The sequence below is a fragment of the Capra hircus genome, chromosome 24 (genome assembly GCF_001704415.2).
Source record: "Capra hircus breed San Clemente chromosome 24, ASM170441v1, whole genome shotgun sequence".
Taxonomy (NCBI): domain Eukaryota; kingdom Metazoa; phylum Chordata; class Mammalia; order Artiodactyla; family Bovidae; genus Capra; species Capra hircus.
In genome coordinates this window covers 33,042,356-33,061,788 of record NC_030831.1, presented here as the reverse complement: position 1 = coordinate 33,061,788, position 19,433 = coordinate 33,042,356, and the positions used below count along the sequence as shown (strand labels likewise).

The 19,433-nt window shown below is 43.4% G+C and overlaps 1 protein-coding gene across 2 annotated transcripts in view; it reads left to right on the top strand.

Annotated features, from left to right (window-relative positions):
• Positions 1 to 19,433, top strand: part of LAMA3 (laminin subunit alpha 3) — a 255,539-nt gene that overhangs the window by 219,754 nt on the left and 16,352 nt on the right. For both annotated transcript variants that reach the window (XM_018039638.1, XM_018039637.1), the window contains 7 exons: positions 3,128 to 3,247; positions 3,892 to 4,025; positions 10,830 to 10,947; positions 11,298 to 11,438; positions 13,739 to 13,878; positions 15,010 to 15,141; positions 17,241 to 17,394. In XM_018039638.1, the coding sequence (XP_017895127.1) occupies positions 3,128 to 3,247; positions 3,892 to 4,025; positions 10,830 to 10,947; positions 11,298 to 11,438; positions 13,739 to 13,878; positions 15,010 to 15,141; positions 17,241 to 17,394 (939 nt within the window). The remainder of the gene's footprint in view (positions 1 to 3,127; positions 3,248 to 3,891; positions 4,026 to 10,829; positions 10,948 to 11,297; positions 11,439 to 13,738; positions 13,879 to 15,009; positions 15,142 to 17,240; positions 17,395 to 19,433) is intronic.

Sequence of the window (19,433 nt, the reverse complement as noted above, 5' to 3'; positions counted from 1 at the left end):
TAACCTATGACAAGCATCCAGATGTTACCAAATATGTCCATTCATTTGAACAATTTTGGGGTAATTGTTATTATAAACAAATTATAAACAATTTGTTATTATAAACAAACAATGTACCTGGAAAACAATGTGCAAATTTTAGCTGCATCCTTTCCCTTGGCCCTACTCTGTTGGATTGGCCAAAAAAGTTCATTTCCATAACATTTTATGGAAAAAACTCAAACTTTTTGGCCAACCCAACACTTTCTTTGGCTGTGCAAGTGTGTGTTTTGGTAAGGCAAGTCATCCAGAATTTAAGAAGATGCCACCAAAATGTGGGAGAAATTGCCGCTTACCCATTCTATTTGTGTTGTCAGTTTTGTTCTTTGAAAACTACTGTTTGCCTAATAATCTTTGCTTATTCTGCCTAAAAAAAATGTTAAGTCTTCCTGGGGTCTCTGAAAGCTAAGCTGTTCGACCTCCTGCTGTTTGCTTCTTGGTCTGACTCTTTTCAGGCCATAAGAGATTTCATCTCTATCTGCCCGACCCTTGACTTTCCAAGACATGGAGGCTTCTATTTTCGAGCAGCTGAGGTTCTTGGAGACCATTCTGACATCTCCTAGTTTAGAAAAGGCCAAAAGTGACACTCTGTGAGTGATCGTCAGCACCATCTGCTGGTAGATAGGCCTAGACTTAACCTCTCTAGACAATGAGCTCTTCTTGAAGTTTCTGCTTAGGACATGTCATTGTTCAGTCCCTCAGTCATGTCTGATTCTTTGTGACCCCATGGACTGTAACACACCAGGCTTCCCTGTCCTTCACTGTCTCCCAGAGTTTGCTCAAACTCATGTCCATTGAGTCAGAGATACCATGCAGCCATCTCATCCTGTTACCCGCTTCTCCTTCTGCCCTAAATCTTTGAGTCAGCTCTCTGTATCAGGTAACCAAAGTATTGGAGTTTCAGCTTTAGCATCAGTCCTTCTCATGAATATTCAGGGTTGATTTCCGTTAGGATGGACTGGTTGGATCTCCTTGCAGTCCAAGGGACTCTCAAGAGTCTTCTCCAGCACCACAGTTTGAAAGCATCAGTTCTTCAGTACTCAGCCTTCTTTATGGTCCAAGTCTCACATCCATACGTAACTACAGGAAAAACCATAGCTTTGACTATATAGACCTTTGTCAGCAAAGTGATGTCTCTGCTTTTTATTAAGCTGTCTAGGTTTGTCATAATAGCTTTTCTTCCAAGGAGCAAGTGTCTTTTAATATCATGGTTGCAGTCACCATCCATTGTGATTTTGGAGCCCAAGAAAATAAAATCTGCCACTGTCTTCATTTTTTCCCCATCTGCTTGCCATGAAGTGATGGGACTGGATGTCATGATCTTAGTTTTTTGAGTGTTGAGTTGTAAACCAGCCTTTTCACTCTCTTCTTTCACCTTCATCAAGAGGCTTGGAGAAATGTGGACCAGTCCATGAGATTTTCAGTTTGAGAATGCAGGATTGATATGGAGCTTGAGATTTTACCAGACACTTTGCCTACTGGGTGGGTACACAGGCCTGGTCCCCCTCTCCTCTCTTGGGGTTGTTCTGGACTCCTAGGGAGAGTCCAAGGCTGAACCAGTTCTGATGGTTTGGGGGCATCCTGACCTTACTGAAGAATGCAGAGAGCTGAGAAGTCACACGGCATCTTCAGGGCAAGGCAGTTGTTTTCCGCAACAAGGTCTTCTTTGTACTAGGTTTGGCCAAATATTTTGTAAAATGCTACAGAAAAACCTAAATGAACTTTTTGGTCAACCCAATACATTTTGAAGTTCTTGGAGACTAAGAACCAGAAATACTGTTTATATTAGAAGAAATCTTATGAAATGCCATTAGTAACCAGATAAAAGGAGCTTTCCTGGTGGCTCAGTTGATAAAGAATCTGCCTGCAGTATGGGAGACCTGTTTCAATCCCTGGGTTGGGAAGATCCCCTGGAGAAGGGAAAGGCTACCCACTCCAGTATTCTGGCCTGAAGAATTCCATGGACTGTTTAGTCCATGGGGGTCACAAAGAGTTGGACATAACCGAACAACTTTCATTTTCACTTTTTCACTTTCAATCAGATAAGAGAAAATGATCCCCAGTGCTGCTGTTAAGTAGGATGAGTTGATGTTATTCTGTTCTTTATGAGTGTGATGAACCCTCACTGACTTCCAAGAGCAAGGCTTAGGATCGAGAGAAAGACTGACTTTCCTTTTAGGTAAGGACTCTTGTTGGGCTTCCCAGGTGGCACCACTGGTAAAGAAACAAAAACAAAAATAGCCCACCTGCCAATGCAGGAGATGGAAGAGACATGGGTTTGGTCCCCGGGTTGGGAAGGCACTGGAGGAGGGCATGGCAACCCACTCCAGTATTCCTGCCTGGAGAATCTCCCAGACAGAGGAGCCTGCCGGGCTACAGTTCATGGGCTTGGAAAGAGTCAGACACGACTTAGTGACTAAACAGCAACAACAAAGCAACCGTTAAATGGAAGATAGAGGAGATAATAGGAATACATCAGAAAACAGAGGGAGGGAAGTGGGGTTTGAAGAAGACCCTGCCTCTCTCCAAAATGTGCGTGCATGCTAAGTCGTTTCAGTCATGTCTGATTCTTTGCAACCCCATGGACTGTAGCCCACCAGGCTCCTCTGACCATGGAATTCACCAGGCAAGAATGCTGGAGTGGGTTTCCATTTCCACCTCTAGGGGATCTTCCTGACCCAGGCATTGATTGAACCCACATCTCTTACATCTCTTGCATTGGCAGGTGGGTTCTTTACCACTAGCACCACCTGGGAAACCCCTCCAAAAGGTAGCAATCATGTTTTCCAATGATACTCGTGATCTGTATCTTTCAGTTGCCAGTTTTACATGCTGGTTATAGGTTGGTATAAAACAAAATCAGGACAGTAGTGAGCATTTACTGTTTCCTTCCTGTGTGCCAGTTACTGTATAGATTGTTTAACATGATTGACAGGATGTAGCTGTCATCCCCATCCCAGGAGTTGAGTATTAAGCACTGTTTTACCTCTGAACTAAGAAGGCAGCTGAAGCTGAAAGCAGGCTGGAGTTTGAATGCATGTGGCTCTTCCTGAGAATTCTCCTAATCTACATTGTCCCCCTGCTGTAGGATCATTTCATATCTCTGAATGTAGAAGATGGCCGACTCATGGTGCGGTACAAACTGAATTCAGAGCTGCCTAAAGAAAAAGGAATCAGAGACATCATAAACGACGGGAAGGATCATTTGGTACATCCTTTGAATCTGTTTATCTGAATCATTACATGTTTTTAGTCCTTTAAGTTAGTGCACAGAATGCTTTTCTATTAGATGAACTTATTAACTGAGAGACATATCCTTTTAAAATCAGAACATTTTGCATGAACTATATAACATCCATATGGTATAGATAAAACATGATTAATTTCATGGATATATGTATATGTATGGCTGAGTCCCTTTGCTATTCATCTGAAATTGTCACTATCTTGTTAATCGGATATACCCCAATACAAAATAAAAAGTTAAAATAATATTTTAACATTAAAAGAATGATTAATTTCAAATGCAAACATTTCAGGAATTCCTGGTGGTCCAGTAGTTAGGCACCAAGCTTTTACTACCAAGTGTGCAGGTTCAGTTTTTGGTCAGAGAGCTAAGGTCCTTCAAACTATGTGGTCCAGCCAAAACAGACAAACAAATGCAAACATCTCTATTTAAATGTTTATTATTATAATTTTATGCAGATGTGCTACTATGCTCAGAACCCTTGTATTAATATATATACCATGTATCTAAATGAATCTGAAGGAAGGCAAAAACATAATAGCTCTGAACCATCATGAATAGAATTATTTTATTTCTCATTGCTGGCTGATTGATCTCTATTTTAGATTCAGATCAAAATTGGAAAAGTCCAACAACGTATGTGGATAAATGTGGATATTCAAAGTGTTAAAATTGAAGATGATATATTTGATTTCAGCACATACTATCTGGGGGGAATTCCCATTTCCATCAGGGAAAGGTAAGATGATCTTTTTTTAAAGAAGCGGGTCACCTCTCTTAATAGTTATGATTGCTACTGATAAATCTGCCTTGTTTAATTCCAGCAAAAACCAAGGAATTACTTTTCTGTATTAATAGTGTTAGCCAACAGAGTACAGCAGGCTGTTAATACTGGGTAAGAGGCCTGGCTGTCTGAAAGCTGTGGGGGTTAGGGGTCGGGGTAGTGGGGAGATGAGGGAACAGTGAGCCGCTTCCATTGTCGTTCCTGGGAGGAGAAAAACCACTTGAGTAGATTTGGTGTTGACAACACTGCCATCAAAAATAGGAGCTATATCCTGGGGTCCTTGTGGACTTCCCCAGTGGCTCAGAATCTGCCTGCAATGTAGGAGACCCAAGTTTTATCCCTAGGTCGGTCAGGTCCCCAGGAGAAGAGAACGCTACCCATGCCAGTATTCTTGCCTAGAGAATTCCATGGACAGGGGAGCCTGACGGGTTACAGTCCATGGGCTCACAGAGTGTCAGACATGACTAAGCAACTAACACTTTCACTTTCACTTGGGGGTCCTGGTTGGTACAGAGGAGAGCACAGGCGGCCCTGGGCACAGAAGGCTGGGCCACTGAAGTGTCTCCTAGGACATGGCACATTTGTATTATCTGCCCCCTTATGTGTGTGTTATCGGGGAGGGACTAGAGGCATGACTGTCTTGGATGAATGGATACACAAATGAATTAAATTAACTTGAATGGAAGTAAAGTTTAATGTGAATGAGAAAAACAAACATCACTCTGAGGATACACTTAAAAATAACTTTCACATTTTGTTCATTTGTTTACATCCTTCCAAATGGCTGACAGTGATGTGTGGAAAGAAGATTCCTTGGAAGGGTTACTACAGCCTCATGACTAAGCTAAGAGAGCTCCCAAAATGTTTGGTGATGATTGCTTTCATATGAGATCTGAGGCTGGTTAACTCTTTTCCTAATTTATCCGTCATTTGGAAGGAGCACTAGATGTGATTTATGAAGTGTTGTGCCGAGGTGGTCTTCTCAGATCCTTATACATTTGAACAGCTGTCCAGCCTAAATAAGGGGGCACTAATCTTTGTCTTAAAGTTGTCTGGGGACTTCCCTGGAGGTCCAGTGATTGATACCTAGCCTTCCAATACAGAAGATGCAGGTTTAATACCTGGTCAGGGAGCTAAGATCTTATGTGCCTCCTGACCACAAACCCAAAATATAAAAAAGAAGCAATATTGTCACAGATTCAATAAAGACTTTTAAAAATTGGTCTACATCAAAAAGGTCATAAAAATAAAAGCTGTCAGGGTTGCCCCCAAAGACAGAGATGCAGGTGAGAAAATTCATCACTTTAATAGAGTTTGGGAGTGAATGTCATTCCTCTCTAGGTTCTTTGAACTAGAAGGGACCTTGTGGATCATGGCATGTAGCCTCTTAATTTTAATGTAGAAATTAAGAGCCAAAGAGATAATATTAATATTTAATATAATCAGTACTAAATAGCAGTTCAACCTTGAATAGCTAGTTATGAATGGCCAGTAAACTTGGTTTTATTCAATTAAATGTAATAAAATAGAGTAACCTAAGGCAGCACCATTCACACATTGGAGGCTGTCATTTGTTTGCTCATTGCACAAGCACTCCTTGGGTTTCTAATGCCATTAGTGTGGTCAGTTCTGGGATGATGATGAACAGGGAAGAGTCTCAAGTATAGCAGAAGGGAGACAGTAGAATAAGGCCAGTGCTATCAGATGGGAAGCTCAGGGTGATGGGGACCCAGTAAAGGAATCTATCTACCCATTTAGGGTATCAGGAAAGTGGTCTCTGACTAGATCTGAAAGAACCTGACATATGAAGGGCAACGTATATAGAGATAAGAACCAAAGTGTGAATTCACAAGAGGACACTATGAGGCAGGCCCTTGTGGCTGGTGTGGGAAGCAGGGGCCAGACCACAGAGGATCTTGAAGGTCACAGTAAGGACCAATGGGGACTTCTGCAGAGAAAGGACATGATCAGACTTGGGTTTTCAGTAGCTTGCTGTAGTGCAGGGTGCAGATTGGATTAAGAGGGAAAAGGCAGAGGCAGATGGCGAGGTTAACAGGTGAGAGTCACGTGGTCTGAGCTGACCACAGAAACGACAGTGCCGACGAGGAAGAAAGAGTGGATTCTTGTTATGTTTAGGGCAGCAGATGGGCAATGCTGAAAGGCTGCTTGGGTTTGAAGAATAACAAAGAAAAGCTCTCAAGAAGTACTTTGATCTAGCACTTGGACAGATGGCCAGCACCAGCAGAGACATGGGGTGGTGAGCTCAGTCTGAGACAGGCTTAGTCCCAGGAGACAGCAGGTGGAGATGCCTGGAAAGGACTAGACGGAAGGCCTTGACCTCTAGAGAGATGTCCAGCCTGGAGAAAGGGTGAATGAAGCTTGAGAACAGGTGGCTACTGAGGTTATGGGGGCAAGTGGGCTCTCCCAGAGCCAAGAGGGATTCTCAGAGGTGTTTGCCTCTGTGTGGTGACAGCAGAAAGTCCACAGAGGGTGTCGGCCAAGCAAGGTTTACTAGGAAAAAGTAATGGGTGAGGATCCAAAGAAATGGCTCTAGTTTGGGCTTAGCCATCAATGAGTAGGGTCACCTTGGATTAAGTCAACACTCAACCTTTCTTTGCCTTTTTATTTCTGTCCATTAAGGAAATACATATATGGATATTGTGGTAAAGAATTTGCCTGCCAGTGTAGGAGACACAAGAGATTTGGCTTCAGTCCCTGGGTTGGGAAGATCCCCTGGAGAAGGCAATGACAACCCACTCCAGTATTCTTGCCTGGAGAATCCCATGGACAGAGGAGCCTGGCAGGCTACAGCCCATATGGTTGCAAAGAGTCAGACATGACTGAGTGTGCACTTGTGTGTGCATGCACGCACGCACACACATACAGATAGACACATAGGATTTTCCTAGGCGTCTGTTTTAGGGTCTTCCAAACAGGGACTGCTTCCTTTTTCTGGGTAAATTTATACTTTCAAACTTCAAGGACATGGAACATGCAGGAGACAGAGGCTGGTCAAAAGATTTCGCTGAGCTTTTCCTTTCTCTCAACTAAAATGCTTAACAGTATTCAGCTGTTTCTGGCCCTGCTTCATCCCTCTGGTGCTGTCCTTGATGGTTCAGAGTCCTGAGACCCCCTTCTGACGTGGGTCACTGGGGAGAAATCCTCAGTGACCCACAGCTGAGTCTGTAGGGGCAACCAGCAGTTCTTTCAAAGGAGGGAGGTGTCCTGAGCCCTGGCAGGGGAGTAATGGAGACAGTCAATGCTTGAGCCTAACGTGGAGAGAAGCAAGCCTCGTGTTACCTCTATATACAGGAGCGTAGGCAAGAGACTTTGTGAGCGTGGTGTTTTCTCTCTCTCCCTGTAGCGTACCTCCTGGGACTGGGGACCCAGATCTTGGAGTGGCTTGTGTAGGATTAGAGTCAGACGCCAAGCCACAGTCTGTTAATCCCATCTGCTCCCCATGAGAAGAGCAGATCACCCCTGATGATGCCAGAGAGATGCACTGCCATCCCTGATAGTGCCTCAGACCAACGAAAAACACTTCCTGAGGAGTTACGTACATCATTGCATCACAGAGTATGATAATATCACATCACAATGAAACGAACTCCAAAACTATACACGGGGCAAGGATCTGTTGAGCATTTCTTAATACCCAGCACTGAGTTCAGGATTTGATTTTGCTTCTCCTGCTCTCTGAGATCTGCCCATAGTAGGCTGGACCCGGCTGAGCTTGTGTGAACAGCTTGGTCCATGGTGTGTACACATACCCCAGCATATGCACCTATTCTTATGGCAGCCTACACCCCTCCTCAACCACGTTCCTCTAGCAGGTGTGCTCAGACCTGAATTCTGGAGCGAATGTGGAACTCTAGGCCCTCAGATGAGCCAGAGTAACGAGAACATCCCAAAGAATAGTGGAAATGAATCTTTCATTTTAACATCTCTGCTGTAGGTAACTGTTCTGTAGGAAAGAGTCAGGATCATTCCAGTGCTGAGGGTGCACACCTGTGTAAGCATAAAGAGCAACGGCTTCAGGTCACACTGAACCCCGGAACCCCAAGGCTGCCATCTTCCTTCTGCATGACCTTGTGGGAGTCACTTAACCTTCCCAAGTCTCCTTGTACATCTGATGTGGGCACAGTGATGCACTAGCTCTTAAGAGGGGTCGTGGGGTTCAGAGTAAAGGATTTAGCACAGTGCCTGGCACATGCTGAGTGCCCAGGTGAGAAAATATCTCCCTTGTGGCGAACCATAGGGGGAAGGGGGTAGTTAGGGAGTTTGGGATGGCCAGGCCCATGCTATATTTAAAATGGGTAACCAACAAGGATCTACTGTAGAGTACAGGGAACTCTGCTCAATGTTATGCGGCAGCCTGGATGAGAGGGGAGTTTAGGGGAGAATGGATACCTGCAAATGTATGGCTGAGTTCTTTCTCTGTCCACCTGAAACTATTGCAACATTGTTAATTGGCTATACTCCAATATAAATAAAAATGTAACAATTAATTAAATGATAGTAAATCTTTTTTTTAAAAAAAAAAAGAAAATATTTCCTTCAAAAGGTTATTGTGAGGATCAGATGATAGTTGTTCTTCAGCAGCTCAGTTGTGTCTGACTCTTTGCGACCCCATGGACTGCCCCACACCAGGCTTCCCTATCCTTCACCATCTCCTGGAGTTTGCTCAAACTCAAGTCCATTGAGTCAATGATACCATCCAGCCATCTCATCCTCTGTCAACCCCTTCTCCTCCTGCCTTCAATCTTTCCCAGTATCAGGGTCTTTTCCAATGAGTCGGCTCTTCACATCAGGTGGCCAAAATATTGGAGCTTCAGCTTGCACAAAACAGGTGTTCCTTGTCTGTCAGCTACCTTCCTTTCCCCTTTACTTTTTCTGCCACCTTATTCTTCCTTCAACCTATGCTTTACGGAAGAAAGGAATCAGGAGATGTGGACGAGTTTAAAACATGTTGAAACCCAAGAGAGAATGGATCAAAATATTAAATTAATGAGTTAATAAATATTAACATATGGACAAATAGACAAGCCCCAGGAATGGATATGAATTTTCCTCCTCTCCTGAGGCAAGAAGCCAGTTTTATAAAATCATCAAGCTTGTGCTGCAATGCCCACGAGGATTTGTTTCTTCCCTTTAATGAAATTTAATTTTATGCATATGACATGTAGCTCAGCTGTTTATAATGAATTGCATAAAAATGAAGGCAGACATCTTTCCATTTAGAAGAGTGTGCCGCTTTAGGGATTAGCAATGAAGTCAGCTTTGTGTTTATCTTAGTACATCATTTGCTTAAGAAACACAAATATTTGCCCGGACTTCAGTCATTTCACGTATGTTAGTGTTTTTGTGTGACATCCGCTCCAGATAGATCCAAAAGTCAAATCAAAGGGGAAATGCCAAGGCAGCCACGAAGGAGGAGCTGCTTTATCAATTGCTTTTTTATAGGGGCTTCCCTGGTTGAGAGTCCACGCTTCCAGTGCAGGGGGTAATGGGTTTGATCCCTGGTCAGGGAGCTAACATCCCACATGCTGTGCAGCCCAACCAAAAAAAAAAAAAGAAATTGCTTTCTTATAGTGATACACTGATATGATGGGGATAGTTACAGCTCTGCCATCTCACCCTGAGTCCTTGCTCTGCACTGGGCACCATTGGAGTATGTTACCCACATTATCTCATTTAAACTCTGGGCTGGGAAGCGGATTACCACTTTCCTGTGGTATAAATGAGGAGACAGAAGCACAGAGAAGACACCCAGGACAGAACTTGAACTCACACAGCCTGCCTCCAGAGCCCAAAGCTCCAGAGCAGCTTCTCTCAGAAGCACCTCCTAAGTGCCCAGGACCGAGAGCCATGGAGGGTTCTGAGCACCTCCTGGACATGAACTTGTTTAATCCTCATGGTGACCTCTTGCCCAGCCTGCACATTTAGGGGGTGGTGGATACAGCATGAGTCTGGACAGTGCTTTCCATTGTTCCAGCTTGGCATTTATTAAATATACCAACCTGCACTTTTCCTAATTGACTAGGACCAAAAAGTAGTAATTTATTTCCTTGGCGTTTACAGTGGCTGACTTAAAACTGGACAGGAAAAAAAGATTAAGAAGTTTTCTAGAGTATTTCTGGCTCTAATAAATTACTTATTAGTTATTCAAAGGGTTAGTCGCTCAGTCGTGTCTGACCCTTTGTGACCCCATGGACTGTAGCTCACCAGGCTCCTCTGTCCATGGGATTTCCCAGTTAAGAATACTGGAGTGGGTTGCCATTCCCTTCTTCAGGGGACCTTCCCAATCTCCCACATTGCAGACAGATTCTTTACCACCTAAGCCACCAGGGAATTTAATATATATTTATATGATGTTTCTAGTATATCAGTTTATTAATATGCTTTTAATTCATGATGCATTAGCATGACTCCAGGAGAGGATGGGGGGAGCAGTTTCAGATGTTGTACATTTTCTGTATGTCTATACTTTTGGGGGACACCAGCCATTCTTCTGTCAACATTATTGTGTTCATTTTTAATACTGAGAATGCAAATCACACAGGATGGAAATATCTAATAGATTTTCCCGGTATCACAAAATTAGTAGCAGTCTAGAAATCCAACGAGAAGAGAGAACCATAAAACACGTACTTGTTCATGGGTGAGAAGCTATAGGGAATGAGTGCCGTGTTTCAGCTGCAGTTCCCCATGAAGCCTGCTTTTGGTCCATCTCTTCTTTTTCTTGCATCCCCAAATCAGGTTTAACATTTCTACACCTGCTTTCCGAGGCTGCATGAAGAACCTGAAGAAGACCACTGGCGTTGTCAGATTGAATGATACAGTGGGAGTAACAAAAAAGTGCTCAGAAGACTGGAAGGTAAGTGAAGAGTTCAGAACCTTGCAAAGCAGTGGTCCCCAGCTAACCCATGTTTGGCTTTCGTTAACACACCAACTTTTGACGTATTCTGATATGATGAACTGGCTCATTTATTACACTCTCCCTGTACTTGCAAAACCTCTTCAGGCTTGTATATTAAATTTGTAAGAAGGTAGAAATACCAGCTCTACACACAAAAACATTGAGATGGTTGGCAAATTATCATGCAGAAAAAGCAAACTGTTTTTTCCCATGGGTCAGTTCAAGTGAAGTGACCTAGGTTAAGATACTATTATTTCAGCCATGGCATGATTACAGGGCCAGTAATTTATTCCATGTTTGCATTTCAGCTCGTGCGATCTGCCTCATTCTCCAGGGGAGGACAGTTGAGTTTCACCAATTTGGACTTCCCATCATCCAGCCACTTCCAAGCCTCCTTCGGATTTCAGACCTTTCAACCCAGTGGCATCTTATTAAGTCATCAGACAGGGGTATGAAATATTGCATGAATGTTGAACAAGATTTAAGCCTGACTCAAGGTTCGATGTCAAAAACAATAGAGGGGTTTTGAAGGTAAATCCGTCAGGTGTTTTTGTCTAGCATCACACAATAGATGTTTTTGTGGATTTCAACCATGGAAGTGGTTGCCCACCCTGGGGTAGGGCCTAAAAGAAATCAGGCTTAGAAAGTATATTCTAGTTTACAGAATGGGATTTATGTGTATTCGTGGGCTCCATTTTCATTCTTTTCAGGTATATTTTGAGTGAAGGTGAAGTAGAACTGTTGTAAGTAATAATGTAGCTTTAAGTTTTTAGAACTAAGAAAAAAAATCAGAATGTACACCCAGTACTCGTTTGTGATTCCACAAAACATAGCTCTTGAGATTCCTTTTTTGGCAGCAGCAGCTTGTTGTACAATATTTGCATCAGAGAATGGAAGAAGGTAATGTCTTTTGCTCTTTGTTCCTGTACAGCAAGAGATTCTCTAACTTAAGAGTATTTAGCCAGTGTGGTCATGTAGGCGTAAAAGTCAGCTAATACTCCTAAACTGGCCGGTGGAACAACTGGGATTTTAAAATAGAAAGAGAAGTAGGACACTGTTTTTCTTGGGTTTGTTTCTTCAGGACTGCCAGCACAACAGACAACTAGTATTTGCTGAAAGGAAGGACTAGCCGCCTCTGTGGTTATGTTGTAATAGAGCTCTTCTTCTCTGTTGCTGTCTTTTTCAATCAGCTGTTAGAGATCTTTTTTTTTTAATTCATGTTCTATTGATTATTTTTTATTGGAATATAATTGCGGTACAATGTTGTGTTAGTTTCTGCTGCAAAACATTGTGAATCAGCCATGTGTATACATATATCCCCTCCCTCTCTAGCCTCCCTCCCACCCCCATCTCACCCTTCTGGGTCATTACAGAGCACCAAACTGAGCTCGCTGTGCTATACAGTATAGCTTTGCAATCCTTTTTTAAAAAAAACAAAACAAAACAAAAATACCCCCGAAAAAGCACATGTCTACATTTAGATTGTGAACGTGGCTTTTCTATCAGGGCAGGATATTTTGACCCAGCTCTTTTTTCAAAAAGTATTTATTTATTTATGGCTGGCTGCATCAGGTCTTAGTTGTGGCACGGGGGCAAGGTCTTTGTAGAAGTACGCAGGCTTAGCTGACCCGTGGCATGTGGGATCTTAATTCCCCAACCGGGGATCAGACCCTCATCCCCTGCATTGCAGGGCAGATTCTTAACCACTGGACCGCCAGGGAAGTTCCTTGCCCCAACTCTTGACACATTCTCCTGTTTCCTCCACAGGAGTGGGGACACTTAATACACAGTGTACAAAATGGCCCAAAAGAGGCAGAAGACTTGGCTTAGCAAAGATGAGGTCCGTCCTGGACAAGGCAGGAACCCTTCAGATATCCTAGGAACACTGCCTGCAACTTCTTAATGGATTCAACTTCTTAAGAAATACGTGTCAGTTAGCATTCTTTTATCCAGTTTATAATAAATATTGCCAATTGAAAAACATCAGCATAAAGAGAAACTGACAATGGTTACAGCCACACTCTGTAAACATTGTTTTAGGCTCAAAGCTCCCCAAAGAACCACATCTGGTTGAAAACCACAAAAATTGTACCTGGTAGGAAAAACACATCAACAAAATGAAAATGACAACTGCCAAAACTACACCAATCTTTTTGTATTTTTAAAATATTTATTTACAACCACAGATGTCTAAAGAACATTCGCAATTAATAGAAAGAATCAAATTATCATGCCAAAATTTATATCGGCAGAGTTTGACATTGGAAAATTGAACCTCCTGGAAATTAGGACCCCAAAATAAAAAAATTCATGACTGAAGGGAAGCTGTCATTGTAATAATCTATGAAGAAAATTGATGAATCAAGTCTTTGTTGTAAAAGTGAATTCAGAAGAACATTGATCCTGATGAAAATAACTTCAGCGAGTGAAAGCGAAAATAGAAAAATTTAGAAATGGTGTAACTTTTGTATAATTGATGGAGACATTAAGTTGGTTGATGAACGTAGGTCCATAAAATGCTTTTGACAGATTCACCAATGTTGAAATAATTTGCATAAGATTGTTATATTCATAAACACAGAATCCAAATATTCAAAAATAACCTTTAGATTAAAATAGCGAAGTCAAAACATTGGGTTTGAAACGTCCTGTTTTGCACATAGTTCTGCTCACACATTCAGTATTGATGCATTCATATTACATGCAGATGGATTGCACTGATGGGTACATTGTTCTCTGATGATTGCAGGCGAGCAGCGTGCAGGTCACCCTGGAAGACGGTCACATTGAACTGAGCACCAGGGACAGCAGCAGCCCGATTTTCACATCTCCACAGACGTACATGGATGGTTTACTACATTATGTGTCTGTAATAAGCGACAACTCTGGGTGAGTGGAATGGCTCTTCTGCCAGAGCACTAAGAATTTTATTTTATTTAGTTTAATGGAATTTTCTAGTATCTTTTCTGAGACATATTTGTCCTCAATGTTGACACTATTTTACTAGTAAATCTTGACCTTCCTCTTGGTACTGCATCAATTTTCTCACTGATTGAGAATCAACAGTTGGATGGATAAGTAAACTGGGGTGCATTCAAAATGGGAGAATGAGAATGAAAGATCTAAAGCTGTGCACAGCCACAGGGATGAACCTCGTGTGTAAGGCTGAGCAAAAGAGGTCACACGTGGAATCATTATATACATGATTTCATGTATATAAAATTCAGAAGCAGGCAAAACTAAACTCTTTCATCAGAACTCAGGGTGCTGGTTACTCATGGAGAGGGAGAACTGGAAAGGGAGCCCAGGCAGGGTGCCTGGGGAGCTGGCAGTGTTGGTGTTTTCACATTTCAAAGATGCATTGAGCTGGGCACTTACAACCTGTACTTTCTGTATATATACAGGTACACCTGGGAGTATTGTGGGTTCAATTCCAGACCTCTGCATGCAGTAAAGTTAATGACACAATAAAAAGAGTCACACAGCATTTTTGATTCCCAGTGAATATAAAAGTTATACTTACCCTGTACTATATCTGTCAAGTGTGCAATAGGTGTCTAAGAAAAAAAAATGATGTACGTACCTTATGTAAAAAATACTTTATCAATAAAAATGCTAACCATCATCTGAGCCTTCAGGGAGTTGTAATTGTTTCGCTGGGAAGCGTTTGAAATCTGAAAACTACCAAAGTGAGACTCCGAGACACGGAGTGAGCAAATGCTATTGGAAAAATGGTGCCTGTAGACTTACAAACTTTCAAGTTTTCAAAAACCACAATATCTGTGAAGCATATTTTTAGAATGAAGTCCAATAAAGCGAGCTATGCCTGTAGAGTACTTTAATAAAAATGCCATATGCAAAAAGAAATATATGGAAAAAACTGCAAATGCTGTTTCAAAATAGTTTAGTGAGTTCTTTCAGGTAAAAGACTTTGGGTCTGAATCAAAGACAGTCAGTTGCCCACCTGGAGAAGATCGTTCTCACCAGCTGTTCTCACTCCTGTTTGTTTTTTTTTTTCAGACTCCGGCTCCTCATTGATGACCAGCCTCTGAAGAATAGCCAAAGGCTTCGAGGCCTTTCAGATTTCCAGCAGTCCCTGCGTCTGGGCGGGAGTCATTTCGAGGGCTGCATCAGCAATGTTTTCATCCAGAGGTGTGTGTGCAGCTGATGAGAGGGGCCTGCCGACACAGGGAACTTGTCACCATGGCTTCACGCTGCTCTCATCTGCAGACTTTCCAAACACCTTCTTTGACACGATTTGTTGTTGTTCAGTCACTCAGTCATGTCTGACTCTTTGCAGCCCCATGGACTGCAGCACACCAGGCTTCCCTGTCCTTCACTATCTCCCAGAGTTTGCTCAAACTCATGTCCATTGAGTTGGTGATGCCATCCAAACATCTCATTCTCTGTTACCCGCTTTTCCTCCTGCCCTCAATCTTTCCCAACATCAGGGTCTTTTCCAGTGAATCGGCTCTTCTAATCAGATAGCCAAAGTATTGGAGCTTCAGCTTCAGCAGTCCTTCCAATGAATATTTAGGGTTGATTTCCTGTAGGATTGACTGGTTTGATCTCTTTGCTGTCCAAGTGACTCTCAAGAGTCTTCTCCAGCACCACAGTTCGAAAACATCGATTCTTAGGTGTCAGCCTTCTTTATGGTCCAACGCTCACATCTTTGGCACAACGCACACGTTAAAAGCAAACTAACCGAAAGCTCTGGGGCCCGGCCTCCCTTTGTAGCAGCAGCTTTGGAACATAACCTTGAAAAAGGTTTAATTAAAATTAACTTTCAGATTATGTCCCTTTTTAGATGAGAGCAAAACTCTTCCCCCGAGCAGAGGTAGGGCCCGGCCCTGTTCATGAGCCTTAGGCACCCTGGTAGGCTTATGAGCTGCTGTCAGAGCTTGGTGACCCATGAGGTTTGTCTACAGAAATGCAGTGAGATAAATCCTTTCTCGAAGTCACTTCTGTGGTTTCCTGTTATTCATCATCATTCTAGGTCATCTGGTATCTGTGTTTGTCCTTTCTGCCTATTTTGTTTTTCATATTTCTTTTTTTGTATGTTTTTTAAAATTTATTTTTAATTGGAGGATAGTTGTTTTACAATTTTGTGTTAGTTTCTGCTGTATAGTTACGTGAATCAGCTATAAATATACATATTGCTCCTCCCTCTCGAGCCTCCCTCCCAGCCGCCCCCCATCCTGCCTCTCCCGGGTCATCACAGAGCACCAAGCTGCGCTCCCTATGCTGCACCCTGGCTCCCCATCAGCTATCTGTTTTACACATGGTAGTGTATATGTGCGGAGAAGGCAATGGCACCCCACTCCAGTGCTCTTGCCTGGAAAATCCCATGGACGGAGGAGCCTGGTGGGCTACAGTCCATGGGGTCACTAAGAGTCGGACACAACTGAGCAACTTCACTTTCACTTTTCACTTTCATGCATTGGAGAAGCAATGGCACCCACTCCAGTGCTCTTGCCTGGAAAATCCCATGGACGGAGGAGCCTGGTGGGCTACAGTCCATGGGGTCACTAAGAGTCGGACACAACTGAGCGGCTTCACTTTCACTTTTCACTTTCATGCATTGGAGAAGGAAATGGCAACCCACTCCAGTGTTCTTGCCTGGAGAATCCCAGGGATGGGGGAGCCTGGTGGGCTGCCGTCTATGGGGTCGCACTGAGTCGGACACAACTGAAGCGACTCAGCAGCAGCAGCAGCAGCAGCAGCAGTGTGTATGTGTCTGTGCTACTCCTCCAATTCATCCCACCTTCCCTGTGCCCCACCTTGGGTCCACACATCTATTCTCTACTTCTGCATCTCTGTTCCTGCCCGACAAACAGGTTCATCAGTACCATTTTTCTAGTTTCCGCATATATGCATTAATAGTTTCCAGGTGGCACTAATGGTAAAGTACCCACCTGCCAATGCACGAGACATGAGAGACTCAGGTTCGATCCCTGGGTCTGGAAGATGCCCTGGAAGAGGGCATGGCAACTCACTCCAGTATTCTTCCCTGGAGAATCCCCACAGACAGAGAAACCTGGTGAGCTACAGTCCATAGGGTTGCAAAGAGTCAGACATGGCTCAAGCGACTTAACACGCGCGCGCGCGCGCACACACACCCTGTACTAGGTGGAAATAGATGAGCGTTTAGCCTGAAGTCAGGGCAGTAAGAATGTGTACGTTTGAAACGAATTCTCCCTGCCAGTGTGTCTTCCTGGATGTGTCAGAGTTTGTTTCCGCTGTCATTCCAGATCATCAGAGAGTCCCGAAGTCCTGGATCTGGCCAGTAAATCTTCCAAGAGAGATGTGTCCCTGGGATTCTGCAGTTTAAATGAACCACCTTTTCTAATGTTGCTTAAAGGGTCCACAAGGTTTTACAAAGCCAAGACTTTCAGTATCCACCAGGTGAGTGTCAGGAACCTTGCATTGGGGTTTGCTTCTTTCGGTGATTCTCAGAAGAGAATCTCCCTCACTGGAGATGCTGGGGAGGATGTAGATCACCTTCTCCCATGGTAGCCAGTGCCTGCAGGAAGTGGGACTAATGGGTCATCCATAGTTGGATTTCACCAAAATGTCAAAGCAGTTTTCTTTTTAGCTCCTCTTTTGAATCTTGAACGCTTGGCAATTTTTGCAGCCCTGGAAACAAATAGAGGGGCTTCCCTAGTGGCTCAGTGGTAAAGAATCCACCTGCCAATGCAGGTTCAGTCCCTGTCTCGGGAAGATCCCCTGGAGAAGAAATGGCAACCCACTGCGGTATTCTTGCCTGGACAGAGGAGCCTGGCGGGCTACAGTCCACAGGGTCACAAAGAGTTGGACAGGACTTATTGACTGAAATAAGAACAAATAGGACCTTGACTTCAGTTTCTCAGTGTCTGCAGCTGATGAGCCTTTTCCTACCCACAGACACTTCTCTGTCTTGCCTCCTATAACAGGATACACACATGAGCCCAGGCCTTGCCATGACCAGTGTGACTTGACCTTAATGACACATTAGGGACACCAGGGAGTGTTTAAAATCCCAGTGCATGGGTTGCATCCCACCCAATTAAGTCAGATGCTTTTGAGTTAGGTCCAAGTGACAGGAGTTTATAAAGCTCCTGGGTGATTCTAATGTTTGGAACTAAGAGAGACTGAAAGGAAATGAAATTCCTGGTTTGGAGGAGTGGAAGCATCATCATAAACTGAACACAGGGTGAGAACTTGAATTCCTAGCTCTGCCTGAGGTCAACAGTGTGACCTCATATCCGAGGTTACAGTTAATATGATTAATGAATAACGTTGAGCACCTCTGATGTGCCAGCTGTTACACTGAGCTTTTTAAGTGGATTTTCTTACTAAACCCTCATGTAACCATGCGGGTGAAGTACTATTATCAGCCACATCTCAGAAAAAAGTATGCAGTAGCCTAGAAAGGTGAGCAGTTTGCACCGGCTCCCACAGATGGAAAGCGGCATTGGAATTTAAACTCAGACAGTCTGACCCCAAAGCCGGGGCCTTCTCGGGAACAATGCACTTCCATTCAACCCACTTTTCACTTCATGTCAACCACATGCTGCTTGTCTGTCAGTAATTCTCCCGCTGCACAATGATTTGGGGGAGTTGAAGAGATAGTACATAAAGAGAAACATTCAATGGTATTTAAGAGGAAATATATTTCATAAATCCCAAAGTGTTGTCATTAACTCTTAGGAAGAGATCATCTTTAGAACACCCCCATCAGGAATGAAGTCATAAGAGTCATTTTTTTCTCTGTAAGGCTGAGAGTTACTGAGAAGCTAAATTAGCACAGTCCTGGTGGAGATGAATATGGACTCGGAGCTATTCAGAGGATGGAATGTATCAGACCATATAATAATTGAAGGTGGGTGGCAGAGGAGGCAGGAGTTAATATAATTCTGAGGCAACTAGTGTGGGTTACTGGGTGGATGGAGAAGTCAGTCGTGTGGAGAGGATAAGGACAAGCCTTTAGACGGAAGGAGAATGAATGGAGTTGGTGGCATATTGAGTGACAGGTGCCTCAAGCAGGTGGAAAGCTGGTGGGAGACTGGCAGGTGTCTCTGGGGGCATCAGCAGAAGAGTGGCATGGTGCGATTGATGTGCGAGACCCAGTGAATACACTGGATGTAATGTTCCCTGTTCCATGCAAGCCCTCAGATTAGACAGAATATGAAATTAATTCTGCCTCCAAAAGCCCAATAACAGAGAGAAGGCCACCAGGCTTTGTGGTTAAATACTGGACTTTAGGGACATCCTTCCTGGGTTTGCATCGGGTTTTCTCAGTTACTTACGTGAGTGTTCTTGAATAATTAACCTTTCTGTGGGTCTGCTTCCTGCAGCATCAGTGAGGTTAGTGAGTGAGTACTTAGTCGTTCAGTCATGTCTGACTCTTTCCAACCCAGGGACTGTAGCTCACCAGGCTCCTCTGCTCATGGAATTCTCCAGGC